The following is a 20,123-nucleotide window of genomic DNA, read 5'->3' as shown; positions in this document are numbered from 1 at the left end:
TTCCCAGGCCAAAATGCGATGAAATGGGGCCAGAGATGCGGTGAGTTTGCTAAAATGGAAGGCCAGCTACAGACCTGGACTGAGTGAGTCAGCACACACGAGTCCCAACTTCTTTGCGTCTCGAGTTTCACATAACTTCGATGGGAGGCAAGGATACATACTTTCCCTTTCTCCTACATTGTTTCAGAGGTCAAATATGGCCATGACCATGAACGTTCTCTGTCATCTATCAATTTTATAAAAATGTGCTGGTGTACGAGCAGGCTTGCCTCAAAGCCACAGAATGCGAAGACTGTGTTCTTAACCATTTAAGCTTGCCCATTCTAAATAAGTCCTCTGTAAAATGCTTCTTCTGGAGGCATTGCTGTCTTGTTTGAAATATTTGGAGCTCTTAGAATACGCTTCAGAACTTAGGCTATGTTGAAAACACTCACGGTGATGGCAAATCCTTGAAACTGGAGTTGACTTGACCATTCTAAACTTTCAGATTCCTTAAGAAAATAAGTGATATGAAGATGGCCAGCAAAGACAAATTCTTACTCAGCTCTGTCATGGTTTTTCCTCCAGTTCTGGCAAGTCAGACCTATACAATAGCAGAGTTGAAGAGATGGCTCACTCAGCAGTTAAAAATACATACTGCTCTTGCAGAGGATCTGAATTCAGACCCCAACACTCATGCCAGAGTGTTCACAGCCTCCTGTAACTCCAGCCTCAATAGATCTGGTGATTTCTAGCCTTTGAGATTACCTGAACTCACGCATATCCCATACACATATACACATAAATAAAACTAAAATAAATCTTAGAGAAACTATGCAGAGGCAGTATCACTAGGGCAAATACGCAGCCTCTGGAGATGATCTTAAAAAAGCAAATACTCAGCTTGCATAAAAATACTTTTATGCAACAGAAGGAGGCAGAGGAATGGGAACGTGGAAGTGTAAGAAAAATGCAACACTGTTATCATATCAGGAACGGTGCGGGCGGATAGGAACAAATCTTATCTTTCCTCAGAATACCTCATGAAATTGTTTTCTATCACTACTGTCTCACAAGGCAGATTCTAACTGTTCTCTCTTAGTAACCCAGATGATTCTACTTCAGTTTAGCAAATATTAATTCCATCCAGTGGAACAGGGACAAGAAATGACCTTAGCTCCTAGAAATACCAGCAGTGATTCTTTAAATATTCTTAGAGTGTATATAGAGTCTAAAACTCCATCAAGACAAGCTATGTTTTCTTCAAACTCCCTTCGACATACTCATGACTTTGCCAGTATCAGAAGTGACTTACCGAAAGCCCCTAACTCTGTCTCATAATAATTTTCAATGTCTGTTCCTGTGCAAAAACCAAGAATCTAGTAATTAGTAGGTTTATGGTTTTGGTATGCCCTAAAGGTAAAATATGGGAGCTTGATGATATTCCATGTCATGGCAAAAGTATTTTCATGGCCAATAAAATGGAAAAATATCTGAAAAAAGAGTCAGGGAAACCCAGTGATGTGGCACAGACTTGCTTCTAGATGGAACAGGTCAGGGAGAGTGAAGATCCGAGGCTAGCGGGCTTTGTGGCACCTCCTGAGCATCTGCCTGGGTGAAGCCCTGTGCACGGGGCTCTGGGAAGTACCTTGTCTGAGTCCCACCCATTCTGTGAAGACTGCTACCCCAGTTCTGAGAATCTATACTTGACTTCCCCAAAGCCTGAGCCCCACTTTCCTCATCCAAGGAAAACTAGTAGTTCTCGGCTCGCTGGCGGGAACCCAGGGAAAGGAACGCATGGTCTATCTCCCATGTGGTGTTTCCCCCTTTGGTTCCTACCACTGTGCTTTGCTGAGCTTTCTCTGCTCCAGGCAAGAGGGCCTCTCGCAGGCTGTCTGACCGAAGCTACTGGAACAAGACCAGCAAACCCTTAAGAACTCCAGCACCTCTCACTGAGATGTACGTGACAACTTCAGCAAAATCTTCTGCGATTGACACGGGTAAAGTCGGGCAAGGGTGGATACAAAGAGCAGGCATGTTAGAGCCACGGACTCGCTAGCACTCAAGTGTTTCTTGGATTACGACAGGGGAGCACTTGAGAGGACACTGAAGGAAACCGCAGATGGCATAGGAAGTGGCTGGTGCTGCTGACTTATTCCACCAGAGGAAGGCCAAACGTCAGTAAATGTGATCAGCATACCCAGACTGGGAGCTCTGTTTATGGAGATGGCAGATGATGGGGAAAGCCAGCTCTGCCTTCCCAAACCTCTGGCTAGGAGCACCTCTAAATTACCATGAAAATCACCGCTCTGACCCAAGCTCACTTCACCGGAGCAAGCTCAGCCCTAAAGACACAGGGTGTCGGTCAACGGCAAGGGGAAAGAAGGCCACGTATTTATTTCGCCTTCTGCTGAGCCAGGCAGCAAACTGCTATCTCCAGATAAGAGCACTATATAATTGAGAGGTCATTTTTATAAGCATTTATTCTTTTTTAAAAAGTTTTCTTACACTTACGTATGCATTTCATTTTGGGGGATGGCGACCGCATGTGCCACACCGTGCCTGAGGTCAGAGGACAACTTGTGGGAGTCTGTTCTCTCCTTCCACCTGTGAGGCCCAGGGGTTGAACTCAGGTCACCAGGCTTGCCAGCAGGTGTCATTACCCACTGAACCATCTCACCCGCCCCACATTTATTCTTTAGTCATCCACTCTGTTTTAGTAGTTCCTGGACTCCATTTAGGGAAATAAGCAATGTGAAAGGGTTACAATAATGCCAGCGTGCTGCTGGGACAAAGCTAAGATTTCTGTTTTAGCTCTAGGCTTCACTCCATTAACATAGAGTCAGACCAAAATATGTAGAAATTAAAGAGCAACTTTCTAAGCAAAACTTAGCGTCCTAGCTCTTTTAACTAGCAATAAATTATTTTCCCATCACCAAGAAACTAGTTTGAAAGTCTACAGCCCATCTCCCTTTCTTTCCTCTCCCTCCCTCCCTCCCTCCCTCTCTTTTTCTAACACGTACATGAGCAGGCCTCACATCTACTTCCCCAATAGTCTCTCATTAGTCTCTAAGGGCTTAAATGTAAAATGACCTCAGAGTCTTGCATTCTTGAATAGGTGGTCCCCAATGATGAGGCTATCTGGAGAAGGTGTGGCAGCTTTTGGCCTTGGGGCATAACAGGCATACTAGATCACTAGTAGAGACCTCATGAGAGCTAGATCTTAGCCTGGGCTTGGGTTGATGCCGCTGTCTGGTTTCACATTCTCAGAGAGGTGGGAAAGCCATGCCACAAGCTCACAATACCTGAGACTAAGGCACCAGAACCCACCAATATTGTGAAGGCTATTCCCTTAAAGCTAACCAAAGCTAACCATTCCACCATATGTGTTTTGCTTTGTTTTTGGTCAGGTATTCTGTCGTAGCAATGAGAAACGCAATAAATACAGAATCCACGCAAATAAAGCTAAGAAGTTTTTCTTTCTACTTTCTAAAAAGTACGTTGAGCCATGCAATTAGGATATTTTCTGTTTCCAGTTCACGCTTTCTCATTAATTTCTCAATAGTGTTTACTTATGATGCAAACAAAGGCAGAGTGGTCCTATTTCCCTTCTACAGTGCAAGTGTGCAAGTGTGCTTTAGCACTGAGCTTTAACCTGCAGGATGTTGCACAAGGCAGACCTATCTCCAATTACTGCCCTTCTCCATCGGTCCATTCTTTTCTTCCTGCCCAGCAAGAAACACCGCAATGGCATCTGGCACCTCTGAGAGACTACCAAATAGCTCTTGTGTCACTTAAACTCAATTTTGCCACAAGCTTTATTATTTACATGGTGGATAGTTAATGGAAACAGAGTCTTTTTTTACCTGTGACTTGGGTGTTTCACATCATATACTATTCCCTTCTTTCTTTACAACCTCCAGGGAGCTTCTTTTCTTCAGTGGAATGGATGCTAGACACCTTCAACTTCAAGTTTGTAGCTTATGATATTTTTTTAAATCTTTATGGAAGTTTTTACAAGATCCACTGTGTTCATTTCTTTAACTCTCCATGGATATGATCCTATGAACATGGGCTCGTGTGGTATTTTTATCCTCTTTATCAATGTTAGAGTGCTATAAAAATGTTCTGTTTATATCTGCTTTGGGTTTTCCAGTGTTTCTGCACTTCATAGCTAATCTGGGTGTTTATATGTGGAATTTTTCTGCTCTTTCAGCATTTGTAACGTGAAGGTCTTGAGACATTTTGCTTTGCCTCCTCTGTACAGCCTGTGTCTAATTACAGTCCGTGTCACCGCATTGAACAAAGAGACCACGATCGCATGATTGTGTAACCTGACAATGACAAGGCCAGCAAGGAAGCTGGACCCTGAGCTCTATTGTTGTGATTCTAAACACTTCACACTCAGGGCCTTTTCAAACTATTTGGCATCACTAGGTCGCTGTAAAAGGCTTGTTTTCAACAACGGGGCAATCAGTAAAACCCGATTCGAATAATCACAATTACAGATGCTATGTAAGATCTGAATTTAGGTCACTAATAAAGGATCTGATTTGAAACAAAAGTCACCCTACACAATGACAAGGGAGTGTAAATTTAACATCCCCAATGAGGCAGCGACAGACCTAACGGATTTTCTGGGATGAAGAACTGGAATGGAAATGTTCAAGTTTCAGGCTCATGAAAACAGGTTTCCCGCAAAGCCTTGGTAATTGTAACCACTAAAGCTGTAATTCTAACTCAGTCACAGAGCGAACAGACTTGCAAATGTTTGCAAATATATATGGTGCGCACAATTTACTACAGGTAACACAGGAGCTTAGGTTAGCTGAGACTATTACTTGTCAGCTGCTTCAGGAAGTCTACCCTCAAAACCACCTTGCGTCGTCTCTATTTCTACTCTTTCAATGATTCCTGTGATGCCCACTGATCCTAACAGAAAAAAATATTTCAGATTATGAAAAATTAAATAACACTTTCTACAAAAGTTAAAAAAAGAGGAGGAGGGATAGGTTTTCTTCCCTCCATCTTGGCAGGTTAAAATCACCACAGAAATTTCCAGGGCCAGTGTTATTTATTTCTTTCTCTTCTTTCTGACAACATCCAAAAAAATGACCTCCACTGCCATGAATATACTTCCAGGAGAGCTATTCACCTATCACTGAGCTGTCTCCATTAATCCCCTCGCATTTCATTGATAAATCCCCGTGCTTTGACCCATAGTCAAGAATATATCATTTTTAATACCAATCAAGGTGGGATTTATCCTTAAACATCCAGCCAGCTACCTTCTCGAGACCCTCTTCCCATGGATCAGCTACTGGATGACAAAGAACATTGGCCTCGCTTCAAAGTAAAAAAGCTCAGAAGAGTTCAGCCACACTCATTTCCGTCACAGCGGTCCACAACCAAATCGCGATGATCCGTGCCCTATAGACTACTGACCTTCATCTCCCAGTCCCCTTTGTCGACCCTTGAGCATTTCACGTTTGATACAAGTTCAGCTTCTCACATCCAGCCCCAGCCAACAGACAAAACTGGTTAACACCCTTTTCTAAAATTGCATTCAATGTCTCGAAGCTGCATTTCCCAAGTTCAGTTTGAAGCATATTTATTTTATTTGTAAGTCCAGGAACATTTAGTAGTTCCCCTCTCCTCGCATAAGAAAATTTCAAACATGCTAGGCCATTCAAAGACTGATAGGGTGATAACCTGTATGCTGAACTGCCGTTCAAAAGGGTGCTGGCATCTTTCCACACCTGTATATGGAATACATTGTGAGAGAACACTATCGACACCATGATGCTTCGTTCTGACAATCTTTCTGACTCAGCTCACAAGAATAAGGAACACTTTCCCGCATAAACTCAAAACTATCATCACACCTAGATAACTAATAATTCCAAAGTAACATCTAATATCCAGTTCAATTTTTTTATTTCTTTCTGAAACATTTTACATCTGGTTTATTTTTTAAAAAAACAAAAAAACTCTCGTTTCAGTTGAGCAAGATGGCTCAGTGGGTAAGGATACTTGCAACCAAGCTGGCATCTTGGGTTAGATCCCTGGGACCCGCAGGGTAGAAAGAGTTCCAAGATGCCATCTGGCCTCTACACATGTTGTGGTATGTGCGTGCCCTCCTCCTACCACCATGCACACTAAGTTTCACCCCCATCTACTGTATGTCTCCCGTGCCTCTTCCTAGAGAAATCACCCTACTTTTGTTTTCATGGCATGGTTATAAAAGACGCGATGTTGTCCTACATTATGGATCTATATTTTTCTATGACTATGTGATAATTTTAGCTTTCCCCTTTACCCCCAGTATTCCCTACACTCTGAAGTTTAGCTGTGAAGGTTTATAGGTTCAGGTTGGACATTTTTGGAAGAACACACATGTTCTGTGTGGCCATGTCACCCTTAACAACGCTGAACTGGGTTCTTAGTAAGGAGGCTTCAAGACACGTTGACCTCACCAACAGCCGTTAACATTGCACTAGGCCCCAGTTTTAAGATCATTAAAATTATGTGCACCTAAGCCTTTCAGGAATCTCTTGCTTCTCTGGCCTCTTGAGACTCTTTTCCTCAACTACCTCTAAAAACCTTCTCCCTGTTGAATCTCATCCCTTTGATCTGTAAGCTTGACTTCATAAACAACTGTTCGTTTTTCCTCTACCATTTAGATAGATCTGAAATTTTCGACCAGGAAAGTTCCATGGCTTAGCTACACTTGCAGTGCATGTTGAGTCTCTGGCCCAATTAATATACTACGTCACAGAAATATGAACTATTTCTGCCAAGCTCATCTGGTGTTCGACCTCTTATACATACAGACCTAAGTGCATATTACTATCCATGTGAAGTCTCAATAGCTCCAGCTACTGAGCACGCCCAATGAGCAAGGTGAAAGGGATGTAGGGTTGGTTGTTTTCTCCCTGACCCCATTCATTTAAAATCCACCCACACCTGTCTGTGTCTGTTTGCAACATCCTAGCAGGACACACCTATACACTATTGATTATTTTCAAATAATTATATGCTTCATCTGAATTGCACTAATTAATTCAGCAATCTTCACTTCCCAACAGAATTTCTCACAAGTAGGAAGGCAAATACATGCTAGGAATGTCTGATGAAATAGTCTTATTTTGAAGCTATGTGTCGGTGGCTACACATGCAAAATGAATTAAGAATTGAGATCACCGTCTGGATCATTCAGCCGAAAGTCAGAACAGGATCCAGATAAGGCAAGAGTATTCCACTGGGCTTGAATTATTTAGGTACCTCCATCAATCTCTCAATTCACTTCAACTGAACAGTCTGGTTTAGACTTCTAACTAATTTGTGTTCATCTTTTCTAGTTGGCATCATCTGTCTGATATCATAGGAGAAAAGCAAGTTTGTTGTGTTTCATTTTCAAAGCCTTTTTATCATCTGTGCTCCAACTTGGAAACTGGGGAGAAAGGTACTGGGCACAGAGTTTTAAAAGGATCTGCTTTTCCCTTTCTCCATGGCCAACCTAAGCTGGAATGATTAAACAATGCAAATGGCACCAAACTCACCTTCTGTCTCCAAGCCTCATCTGGGGCAAAACTATGACGTGCATACAATTTATCTCCAGCCACATTGCTCCTATCCATCTGTGCCCTCTCCTTCAGAGATAAACTTAAATGGATGGTGTTCCTTCTCTCTAGAGGGCTTGCCAACACGACTGCCGTGGAGAGGTGTAGCTATTTCAAGTGCTCTGTTCCAAGCAGCTATTTCGTCCCTGCGGCAAGACATCTGGGAACGCAGCTTCTGAGATGAGCGTGTATTTCGCCTCGTGGCTGCAGAGGCGGCAGCGTACGGTAGGTTAGTTCCATGCTTCTGGGCCTACAGTGAGTGGGTTCTTTATGATCACCAACTTGGTGACCTGCCTCTTCCAACCAAACCTCACTTTCCATAGTTCTCCCAGCTCCCAACACTCTATTGAGATTTTAACCTGCCCATGCACCAAACTGCTGGCTGTGCCAGAGCCCTCGAAAACACACCCGCAACAATGCTATATTAATGTCATATGCATCTTTTCCTTGAATCAAGGACAATCAGGATTAGCTATCACATGCCCAGACGTAGGTACTTCGGGTATCCATAGGCAGATAAATGTTACATTTGGAAGACTGAAGGTTTTTCCATCTTTGAAAAGCTATACCACATAAACATAAACAACCAGGAATTCTGGCTTCTTTCAAAAGTTTGACGCTATCAGGATCCTCTACACTCATAATTCTCTGACATTTACAAAATGTGGTTCACATTAATTATTATGTCATATCTTAACATAACTCATAAGCACTATATTCTTGCCTCCAATTTGTAGATAAGGAAGTTGGTTCTCTGCCACCAAGTGCTGGGCCCCTGACACCAAACAAAATCTGTTAATTCCCCATGATGCCTTTTTATTCTGCATATTGCAACTCCATTCAAATCCATAAACTAAATTTCAGTTCTTTGAGAAGGGTGGTAAAAATCCTACAGTGACTTAGCATCTAAAGTGTTGTGGAAGGTTTCTTAAGCAATAACGATTGGTTCTATAAGCCTAAGGCATTTCTCCTTTTCAGTTTTAGCTCTCCATCTTCCCACACACTATTCTTGAAATGAAGAATACATATTCCTTACACTATTTGTAAGGTATTTAAGCCATAACCAAAAGGCAGGTAGAGGATCACAGGACAAAGTACCACATTGCCCAAAGCAGCAGAACCAAGTGGTTGGGGAGGAGAAATCAGAAGCCTATGATTTTGAGTGGAAGTAAGAGGAAACAGAGGAAGGACTAGATGGAGGCATGGGAAGAAGGAAAATAATACAATTATATTTTAATTATAAAGTGCACTTCAATTAAAAATTCAGGCTATCTTCAATACACAGATTCAATGGAGGAATGTAAAAGGAAATGGTCTTCTACTTTATGATATAGGCTAAAGACACAATAACTCTGGTGTGGGACAATTCTATATTCTGTTAATTATATTTTAAATAAATGCTGATTGGCTGGTAGCCAGGCAGGAAGTATAGGCGAGACAACCAGACAGGAAGTAGAGGCAGGGCAAGGAGAACAGGAGTATTCTGGGAAGAAGGAAGCTCTCTTGCAGTCCTGCACAGACCATGGAAGAAGCAGGATGTGACCTACACCATTGAAAAGGTACTGAGCCACGTGGCTAACATAGATAAGAGTAATGGGTTTATATAAGTTATAAGAGCTAATAAGAAGCCTGAGCTGGGCCAATCAATTTTATGACTTATGGAGACTTCTGTGTGATTTTCTTTGGGGCTTAACGACTGTGGGAACTGGGCAGGACAGAAACCCCCAACAAGCTGGCCCTTATGTTACATAACTCCAATGACACTTAAAATTCAACTGAATAGCCAGGCAGTGGTGGCGCACGCCTTTAATCCCAGCACTTGGGAGGCAGAGGCAGGTGAATCTCTGTGAGTTCAAGACCAGCCTCGTCTACAAGAGCTAGTTCCAGGACAGGTTCCAAAACCACAGAGAAACCCTGTCTCGAAAAACCAAAAAAAAAAAAAAAAAAATTCAACTGAATAATTTATTCATTGTCATCTTATTGCAAATTAAAAGGAAACAAAAGATGATATCAATTATTATTGCATAGGAGATTCCAAATTAAACTCTATTTACTAATGTATATATTATCAAAACACTAAGAAAATATTTTCAGACATTTTTGATAAGATAGCTCCTCTGCCACATCTCAGGGCTGGAATGTTTTGCACACAGATCATTGTGCACACACACACACACACACACACTTGCATAAGTATAAACAAGTAACCATGAAAGTCTGGCAACACTTCCTGAAGTTCACTACTTAAAATTATTCTATACATGATGTGTCAGCAAGACTTTTTTTTCTGCAAAGGGACACAAAATAAAAGGGTTTTGTAGACCACATAATATACTCATTGGATATACTAAGTTCTGCTCCCTGCACGAGATTGGTAGAGATGAAAAGGAAATGAATGTGCAGGGCTACGTTTTAATAAAATTTTTATTTCTAGATTCGCCATAGCTTACCAGTCTTTTCTGTAGAAATTCATTTGTACAAGGCCTGGTTTCTTATTAGGATGATGTCCCACTCAGAAAACGTTATCAAGATGGCCTGAACCACACTGCTCACCTGTGACCCGATGGTTTCCTGGAAGCATCGGCCGAGCTGTGCCTTAGCAGCCACGGGATACACATGTGGGAGGACCTGCTGGTGGGAGTACGTGGAATGCACCGTCTGGGTCTTCTGGACCGGAAGCCCTGGGTAAGAGACTTGTGACTGGCCTGGGTGAGCTTCTTTGGCCTTCTGGCCCATTGGGCTGTCGATTCTGGAAACCTGGTGTATCTGGACAGAAGCCTCAGGAGGGTGTTTCACATGGATATTGACTATGTTGGGGGGAAATTTCACTACAAAGATCAGGAGGACAATTTGTTAATCATGAATCATTAATAGGAAACTCAAGATTTATAAAACATGAAATGGAGTTTATATACACCCACCTACCAATAGACTCCACAAAGGATAACATATGCAAAGTATCTTTTTGTGACACAGACATCAAAATTCTTGAGAATTTTGTACTCAAAGTGATGGATTTGTGCATTTTTTTTAAAAAGCCAAACTGTGGGCAGTAAAATGATTTAGCTGGTAAAGGTGTCTGCCATTGAGGCTGACGGCTCAAGTTCACTCCCCAGGATGCAACATGGTAGAGGGAGAAAACCAACTCCACAGGTGTCCTCCACACACGCACTTTGGGGCGCATGCGCGTGCACGCGTACATGCGCACACGCGCACATCCCCCCATATAATAAAACATTAAATAAAACTTCAATTATGCAGACACTACAGTATCTCAACAATGATGCATTAAGAAACAAGAATACTGGGACTAGAGAGATGGTTTAGTGGGTAAGAGCACTGACTGTTCTTCCAGAGGACCTAGGTTCAATACTCAGCACCCTCAAGGCAGCTCACAAATGTCTGTAACTCCAGTTCCAGGGAATCTGACACCCTCACACAGACATACATGCAGACAAGACACCAATGCACATAAAATAAAAATAAATAAATCTCTTTTAAAAAAGAAACAGGAATAGTTTTTTAACTAGAATCACAAAATATGAATTCATGAAGCTCTCACAATAAGGTGAGTATACTTTACCAAGTGATAATAGGTTCTCAGAGATTAGTTACTTTTGTGTATTTCATAAAAATCTCTTCTACAGAAATTTCATTATAGAAATTTTAGGACTTAAATTTTTCCATTAAAAGTAGAGATTCAGTTTCACAAAGTGTGCCTCTTGGGGCTGGAGAGATGGCTCAGTGGTTAAGAGCATTGCCTGCTCTTCCAAAGGTCCTGAGTTCAATTCCCAGCAACCACGTGGTGGCTCACAACCCTCTCTAAAGAGGTCTGGCACCCTCTTCTGGCCTTCAGGCATACAGACAGCATATTGTATACATAATAAATAAATAAATAAATAAATAAATAAATATTAAAAAAAAACAGTCAGGGTTCCCTGTCCTGTGGGAAGTCCAAGGAACCCCCACCTCCATCCAGGTCTAGGGGGAGGGGGAGGGAAATGGGAGGCGGTGGCGGGGAAGAGACAGAAATCTTTAATAAATAAATAAATTTAAAAAATAAATAAATAAGTGTGCCTCTTTTATCTGTTTTAGATATCTCTTACATATATATATGTCTGAGTTCTTTCTGACGACACACTATGTCTGTATTTATGTGTCACAGACTGCCTTTCTGCCCCCTTCAAAGAAAATTTCAGACAAAATGTTAATCTCTGGCACACGCATCCAGGGTTTAAAGAGGAAGAGCGAGTTACACTTCTCTGACCCCCTTTTAAAGCCGTAGATTCCTGAGGATGCCAGCTATGAAAGAATGAATTAGTCACAGAATGTGTGAGCTCCAAGTGACCTAGTTTGCCTTCCTCTACAGATGGGCAGAGTGAAGCCCAGTGACGAGAAGTGATCGCGTGGGACTCTCACAATTCATCATCGGGTGCGGTGTGGCCCCTTAGTTTATTGCTGCTGTCAGGGCCCAACCCTGACCTTGTTTCTGGCCTTGCACATCCATCACTTCGTGGTGCTGAGTCCCGAGGAGCAGGCACTTCTTACAGCTATCTTATTTTCCAGATGCCAGTTCACTGTGACCTAGACAGTCCTGCAGCCACACAAGTGGACCCACATTCCCGTCTCCACCGCCAGCCCTCAGGTCACAGATCCACACTCTCCTGTCTGTGTCAACCCCAGGCCTGGCTGTATGTGGAGACATCTCTATAGGCCTGACCTGGGGACAGAGGACTGGGCAATGAGCAAGATGAGAACGCAAAGCTTACCTTTGACTCCCTGCTGGCTAGTCATGGTCAGAGGCAAGGTGTGTGTGGAATGGATGACGTGTGACCCCAACGCCTTGCCTGGCTGCTGGGAGTGCTGGTAGTGTTTAGGCCCACTGGCACCAAGGACGGGGATCTGGCAAAGCTTTCCTGTGAAATTTGGAGGGCATTGACATTTGTCCCTTGAGCTGCACTGGCCACCATTCATACATGGAAGATGGCAAATTACTGAAAAGGAAAAGAGACAATGGCGTGGAGAGCTGGTTAGTGTCCCAAAGGTCACATAACGATCAACCAGCACCCTCCCTCCACATCCAAACACACATCCTATTTCAGACATCCTAGCCACTGGGAATTCATACATGGCCGAAGAGTTTATGTTAGCTTCTCCTGACAATAAAAAGGCACTAGCTTCTGTGAGTTGGTGATTGGCTGCCCCAACAACAGAAAGAAGAGTTCACAGGGAAAGAATGAAGTACGTCTACAAGATGGCTGAGTGTGCAAAGTGCCTGTCGCCGTGTCTGATGACCTGGGTTTGATCCCCAGAACCCACATGGTGGAAGGAGAGAACTAATTCATACAGCTTGTCCTCTGACCTCCACACATAGTCCCTGGCACACAAACAGACCCGCATACATACGCATGTAGACACATAAATAAAACTGGAACAAAATTTACATCCATATATGTATGCATGCATGTATGTACACATGAAATAACCACTACTCAGGATTACTGTGTACCACAGTACCATTTTAAGTATCTCCTGCAATTTGAAATTGCTTTGCATCTCTGTTTACTGGCAATTAGCCAATGCTAACATAGATTATAAATTTCATCAAAAGAAAAGATATTTATACTTTGATCATGTCCTCAGTACCTAAAAGATATTGTGCATAGAGTAGGTATTTGCTCATAGGACAGATAAAGTAACAAATTAGAGTAATAAATTTTGTTTCTGTAGAAGACAATGAACTATGTGCTACTGAGGACATAAAGTTCAGACAGCTTGAAGTGTGCTTCATAGGGATTTTCCAGACTGTTTGACAAAAAAAAAAAAAAAAATCAAATAAACCCAGACATCTGGTAGTATCTGAGTTATCATTAGTTTGAAGTTTGCTCACTTATCAAAATATCAAAAGATAGGAAGATGCACTAGGTGAAGAATTTCCAGTTTTGCACTTGGGAAACTCAGCTATGGTGGACCTTCCTCATTGTTAGTGAGCGCATCCTTGCAGCCTCTAAATGCCATCAAATTTCTTCCTGCTTGAACAAGAAAAGCCCCTCGACTCTATTTCTTTTTAGCTTTCATGTTCTTGAAATGGTGTCCTTCATGACTACGCTTGCCTAAAATCTTTCTTTATTTCCGAATGTAACTGTAAGATACCTCGGGACAGGACACACCTTCCTTTTCCTCTACAGACTCCATCCTGCTAAGGACACAAAGGTTTCTGTGTCACTGTCCTTTGGTTACTATGGCGCCTTGCTCATCTAATTGATTCCTGCCTCATTCCTTACCCATCTGCAGATTTTTCTCAGAAGCCTTCCTTTAACACTGCTGCCACTGTGGTCTGGTCCTACCATCTTCTTGACTAGTTCCACAAATGTTGCTATCATTTCATCATGTCCTCAAACTTGGGATCCTGCCAAAGCTTTATACTGAACGTCAAACTGTCTACAACTGTATATCTCCATGGAGACATCCCATAGACATCCCTATGCTTCCGCTGTGGTCATTAGTAAAACGTGGTTGCTTCTTCCCTGCCTCACTCAACTGACATCCACTCTCGAACTCCCCTCTTCCCATTACTCAGAAGTCCACTCCCTCTGCATCTCAGCACTTCTGAGCTCACCCTAGCTCTCACAGCACAGCCCACTGAACTTAATTCAGCACTGATAAGCTTCTCGGGGAGTCCTCTTGCCTGGGACACCTTTCATTCAGCTCCCTTCCGCAGACTGACTTCCTGTTCATCCTTTAGACTCTGCCGGGCCCTTGTCTCTCTGGGAAGCATCCAGAGTTGCCTCTCAGGCACTACTGTTCAGGTCACATTGCGGACTACATGACAGCTGTCAGACTACTGTGTATACCTCCCTCACTGATGTTCTGTGAGGTCTGAGAATGAGTCCTGTTTAGTTTAGAATGTAGCAGAAATGCTTAAGGTCTAAAAACATAAAGAAACAGATAAACATAAACATCCAAAGAAGTGAACGGTTCTGTGTCGGCCATTTTGTTGAACACATTCGGTAGGTTGTAAAGAAGCTTCAGTCCGTTCCCTTCAGGAACGTTACAGTTCACCAGTGACATTAGACAATGAGGACTACTGAGAACTCAAGAACAATGGCAATGGGTTTTTGATCCAACTGCACGTACTGGCTTTGTGGGAGCCTAGGCAGTTTGGATGCTCACCTTACTAGACCTGGATGGAGGTGGGTGGTCCTTGGACTTCCCACAGGGCAGGGAACCCTGATTGCTATTTGGGCTGACGAGGGAGGGGGACTTGATTGGGGGAGGGGGAGGGAAATGGGAGGCGGTGGCGGGGAAGAGACAGAAATCTTTAATAAATAAATAAATAAAAATTAAAAAAAAGTGCAGGATAAGTAAAACCACAAAGAATCAATGACTGCAACATGTCAATACAACCCTTTAGAACTTCAGAGAGAATTGAGCAAGCACTTCCCGAAAGACAACTGGGAGTCGTCTTCAAGACTGAGCAAAATTGAAAATGTAGACAGTATCCTCCAGAGAGATCATCTTTGTAAAGGAAAAGGTGGCTTGTCTCGGAGAGGGTGAGTCAATGTTTCTTGTTAAAACCCAGGCTTTTAAAGGAAGGGAGGGGATCAGGCTATAAGCTGGAACGTGAAGGCTTACGTCAGACCAAGAGGTTATTAAAGACGTGACATGGGGTTTGGACTTTATTTTGTGATGGACAGGCTATCCTGAGGCTTGAAGGAGGGGATTAAGAAGGTTGCCAGCGTGTTCCAGGAAGGCTGCGCTGCAGATGGCATTCAGGATTAGCTGAGCAGAAAAGTGACAATGCTGGGAGGGCCAGTTTGGAAACTGTCATAATAACTGAGAGACAAGTTGGCAACAGAGCCCAGGGTGACGGCAGCAGGCACTGAGAGGAATAGGAAGCGTTGGAATCTGCAGGGAGGCTCAGCAGAACATGGCAGAAACCGAGAAGGTGGAGAAGGAGAGAGAGCGGAAAAACATCACCAGGCCACACCCCAGAGACTGTGTTCTAGGCCCATGTCTCAGCTCGAGTCAAACAACCCAGATTAGCAGGGGTCTGGGGAACCCCTGAACTTCTGCTGGTATCCCATCAACTCTGAGCAAAACCAGGTAAAAGAAGAGATAGTCAAAATGATTCCAGTAGTCAGTATCCTTGGAACTCTTAGTTCAATTATGACTTCATCTTCAAAACCATAATTTGGCTCACCGGGTGAGCTCAATGTATTCTGAGTAGCAGTGAAGAGTACCATACTTAAAGATACTAATATATTATGCAAATGTGCTATGAATGATTCCTCAGTGGAACACAGACTCTCTTCCAATTTTTAAAATTTAAAATTTGCAGGAATTTTAGTGACCATGGTACCCTGAACAAATGCATCAAATGTAAACATCATTGCTATCTCTGTCCCTTTGCTAATGGCAGGTGTCTGTCATGACCAGTACCTAATTCCATCCCTCCTGCCAAGTTCAGATGATGAGTAGGTGCCACACAGCCCTTAGTTAGGGACACACACATCAAGGCAGGTAGTCCTGTTGCCTCCTAACCCCAAAGCAATAGAACCACAGAATGTTTAACAAAACTGAATAATCAAAAGATGGTATGGACTTCGAGGAAGTAACAGTAACAATCTGAGAAGGAGACTCGCAGTCTGGTAATTTAAAATTTTAAAATTTAAAATTTGCAGGAATTTTAGTGACCAAGTCTGGTATCAAACTCCTTTGAGTTTGATTCCAAAATTCTGTCCAAAAGAAGAGGGGTGTGGCAGTCCATAGAGCAGAGATCCCCAACCTTTCTAATTCTGCAGCCCTCTAATACAATTCCCCATGGACAGCTGTAGCATGAAAATTATCTTCATCGCTACTTTATACTGCAATTTTGCTATTGCTATGAATCATAATGTAAATATCTGTGTTTTCTGGTGGTCTTAGGTGACCCTGTGAAAGGGTCATTCAGGCCCAATAGAGTTGCGACCCACAGCTTGAGAACTGTGGGTTTAGAGGGAAAAAGAGAGATTCTGTGTTATAAGTTACACAGTGAGAAGATCATCAACTACTCTTGACTGGTTCCAATCAAATAAATAAACCATTTCAATTCTTCATGCTTCTAACATACGAACTGGTAAAAAGAATAGCCTTACCGTTTGACTTGCATTGCTCTACATATTTATGCCCTCCCCTTTGATGTTTTGACATTAAAAAGCTGTGCAGCTTGAATGTTTCCATCTATTAAGCTGCAACAATGTAAAGGTAAACATGGCGGCACACACCTTTAAACACAGCGCTTAGGGGACAGAGGCAGGTGGAAGCTTTGAGTTCAAGGCACACCTCGTCTACATAGCAAGTTCTAGGAAATCCAAGGTTACATAGTGAGACCCTTCCTAAATAAATAATATTGTTAAAATATGTAAATTGAGGACTGTCTATAATATACACTGACATAAATTCATTGAAGTAGCCATCTTTAAAATTAACCAATTGGCTTCTATAAGGTATTTCCAGTAATGCTAATGGACTCTAAAATCCAACATGGGCTTAGGTCCTCTGAGTCTGTCTGCCTATCACTCCAGAGATGATTTCCCTATAATTGTCCTGTGTACTGTGCTAGCCAAGAGAAAACAACGGTCATCCATGAGCCCTAATAACCCCGTGTCCCCAGTCATTGGGGAACAGCTTCTGACTAGCTGTTTTAATCACTAAAAGGTCACTATTCATAACCACTCATGAATGAAAAACAAAATATCTATTCTCTTGTTCCAGTACTTTCTAAAATCTCCAGGACAACATATGAAGGTATAAAGGCCCTTGACTCAGCTCGACAGCTTCAGACTGATCTGTCTGCAGCAGGCAATCCTTTTATCCTTAGGTCATCTTTTATAGATTTAAGAAAAAAAAATCTAAACCAATCTACAGACTGTAGGATTTAGCTACAAATAGCTTCTTCTGTTTCAAAGTTCATACCACTCTCTAAGCAGTGCTGCAAGGCTTATGGTCTATACCATTAATATTCTATAACCCTACTCAGAACACGGAGAGGAAAAAGAATGAATTACCCTTAAAGTTGGCTTGAGAAGCCTGTGGTATGTCGGTTGTAACTCTGGTTATGGCCCATATATTTTGGAAAGTCTAACAAGATGGGAGAACATAGAATGCCTCCTGAGAAATGCCATAACTTTGTCAGCATGATATTTTGCTGGCCATCCTCACATTCACCATCTTGCATCATTCAATCCCCAGGGAAGTGCTGCCATAACAAGAGGTGTGTGAACCATTATCCTGCTACTCCAGGAAGTGTCATTTCATGACAACATCTCAGAGTATCTCATGATGCTATTATAAAAGGCCAAACTGAGCCAAAGGATCCTTCTTGGAGGAGCAAGTCGGGGGCTTTAAACATATCAAGTGTTTCAGACACACGCCATCATCCACTGAGCTCTGTAAAACAGCTCGTGGTATTCAGAGGCTTGGGATGACAGAATTGTCACGTTCCACATTTGCAAATCGGGACTCCACTTAAATAACGAATATTAAAGGCTTGGGCTCAAATAAAAATAAGACATTTTCTAGAACTCTGTGCTGTGATAATAGGCTGCCTCTTTTTTTCCAGTTATCTCAGTTGACTGCAAAAACACTTAAGCTGCTCTCATTCCTAAAAGGTGCTCTCACAATGTTCTGGAGCCATCTGCAGCTGATCCTAAAACCTCTGCCTGCCCAGGACTTTCCGAGCCAGAAGACAGACCATTTCTTATGGGAAAGGGAAAACCCTCCATCTGGAGGAGGCCTGTGCACAGAACATGGCATTGAGGGGAAGAGCTGCTTCAACTATTTCTAACAGTTATCTCTGATTGGAGGAATAAGGCTGTCTTTGAGGATATCAGCTTGTTTCTAGCTCCCTTTTCTCAATACCCTAAAGGCAGCAACATTTTTAGAAAACCAAGGTTTAATCACCTCAACTCTCCTCCTTTTCAGTCAGAAAGTGGATGGATACTGGAGCAGTGTAAAGATTTTAGGTAATAAATACGTCCCATAGTGATTGAAAGTTGGGTTAGGAATATTAGAACACTTGAGTAGCATGGGCAAGGCTCTGGGGTGACCTTCCCAACACTAGACACACACATACACACATTCTCTCTCTCTCTCTCTCTCTCTCTCTCTCTCTCTCCCTCTCCTTCTCCCTCCCCCTTTCCTCTCTCTCTCTTTTCCTCTCTCTCCTTCTCTCCCTCATTCCCTCACCCCTCTCTCCTCTCTCTCCTCTCCTCTCTCTCCTCTCCTCTCTCTCTCTTTCCCTCTCTCTCCTTCTCCTTCTCCCTCCCCCTTTCCTCTCTCTCTTTTCCTCTCTCTCCTTCTCTCCCTCATTCCCTCACCCCTCTCTCCTCTCTCTCCTCTCCTCTCTCTCTTTCTCTCCTTCTCTCTCTCTCTCATTCCCTTGCCCCTCTCTCCTTTCTCTCCTCTCTTCTTTCTTTCCTTCTCTCCCTCATTCCCTCGCCCCTCTCTCCTCTCTCTCTCCTCCTCTTCTCTCTATCCTCTCTCTCTCTCTCTCTCTCTCTCTCTCTCTTCCCTTCTCTTTTCTTTTTTTGAGCCAACTACAGATCCTAAAAACCTGAACAAGACAGAGAAGATGTGTTTTCCTTCTCACTTAGCATATGCTTCACTGTCCCAAGCAGAATTAGTGGCGACGAGAGTCAAGGGGATGCTTCGATGATTGCCTCCACCTGAAGTCAGAAGAGAGGAACAGAGGAGCACATTTTTTTGATTGATCTGCTTTACAAACTCAGAAGGCCACTTTCATTCAACCTCCTCCAATGAGATACCCAGACAGAGAGGATACTGCAGCCATGTTAACGTAAATAGAGAGTTTAACAAGGCCAAAACAGCCAAGACTACACACAAGAATTCCACAAATACTGGAAGATTTTAATGTTGCTGGGCATTAGCAAAGGCTTCTATGCTGTATCCTGTTTACACCCAGGAGATAGGAAGTCCATGCCAAAGCTTCTAATTTAGAATGGCCCATTTATCATTCCAGCTTTGTTTATAATTTCCTCTTCATTAATCATCAACCTTACCACCACTGCGAGCTATCTCACTTCATCTAGGTTTATACTTTGTAAACCCTGAGGAACTTAGTGGATGGAGCCTACCACCACGCTCCACTTTCCAGTCTTCAAGTGGCGCTCACTCCTTCCCAACCCTGGAGTCACTTGTATCGCCATCTGTACTCATGCTGGCAAACTGTACGCGTTGGTAAACACCGCAAATCGCAGGCACCTTAAGCTAAGACATCCTTTGGCAACAGTCTTTAAAAACCAAGGCTTCAAGTTGAGGGGGAGCTGGGGTTGCTACGTAAAATGAAAAATAAATTAAAACAAACAACAAGAAAATAAGGATATTTAAAGATTGTCATGCCTCTATCTACGAAGGAGATAACTGGGATTCAGATTCTTCATTTTCAAAATTCTGATTCTCAAAACTTCAGCTATATCACCCGTCCCTGCCAGCGGTCCATCCACTCCCGTGCGGGACATC

At 42.8% G+C, this 20,123-nt stretch overlaps 1 protein-coding gene across 5 annotated transcripts in view; it reads right to left on the bottom strand.

Annotated features, from left to right (window-relative positions):
* The window catches only part of Ltbp1 (latent transforming growth factor beta binding protein 1), a 373,313-nt gene that overhangs the window by 149,668 nt on the left and 203,522 nt on the right, over nt 1-20,123 (bottom strand). For all 5 annotated transcript variants that reach the window (XM_041631028.1, XM_041631029.1, XM_041631030.1 and 2 more), the window contains 2 exons: nt 12,371-12,595; nt 10,155-10,429 (listed from right to left, as the gene is read on the bottom strand). In XM_041631028.1, the coding sequence (XP_041486962.1) occupies nt 10,155-10,429; nt 12,371-12,595 (500 nt within the window). The remainder of the gene's footprint in view (nt 1-10,154; nt 10,430-12,370; nt 12,596-20,123) is intronic.

The sequence above is a fragment of the Microtus oregoni genome, unplaced genomic scaffold, assembly GCF_018167655.1.
Source record: "Microtus oregoni isolate MIOR12 unplaced genomic scaffold, Mior012 000036F_ref0000092, whole genome shotgun sequence".
Taxonomy (NCBI): Eukaryota; Metazoa; Chordata; class Mammalia; order Rodentia; family Cricetidae; genus Microtus; species Microtus oregoni.
This window is presented reverse-complemented; position numbering and strand designations above follow the sequence as displayed.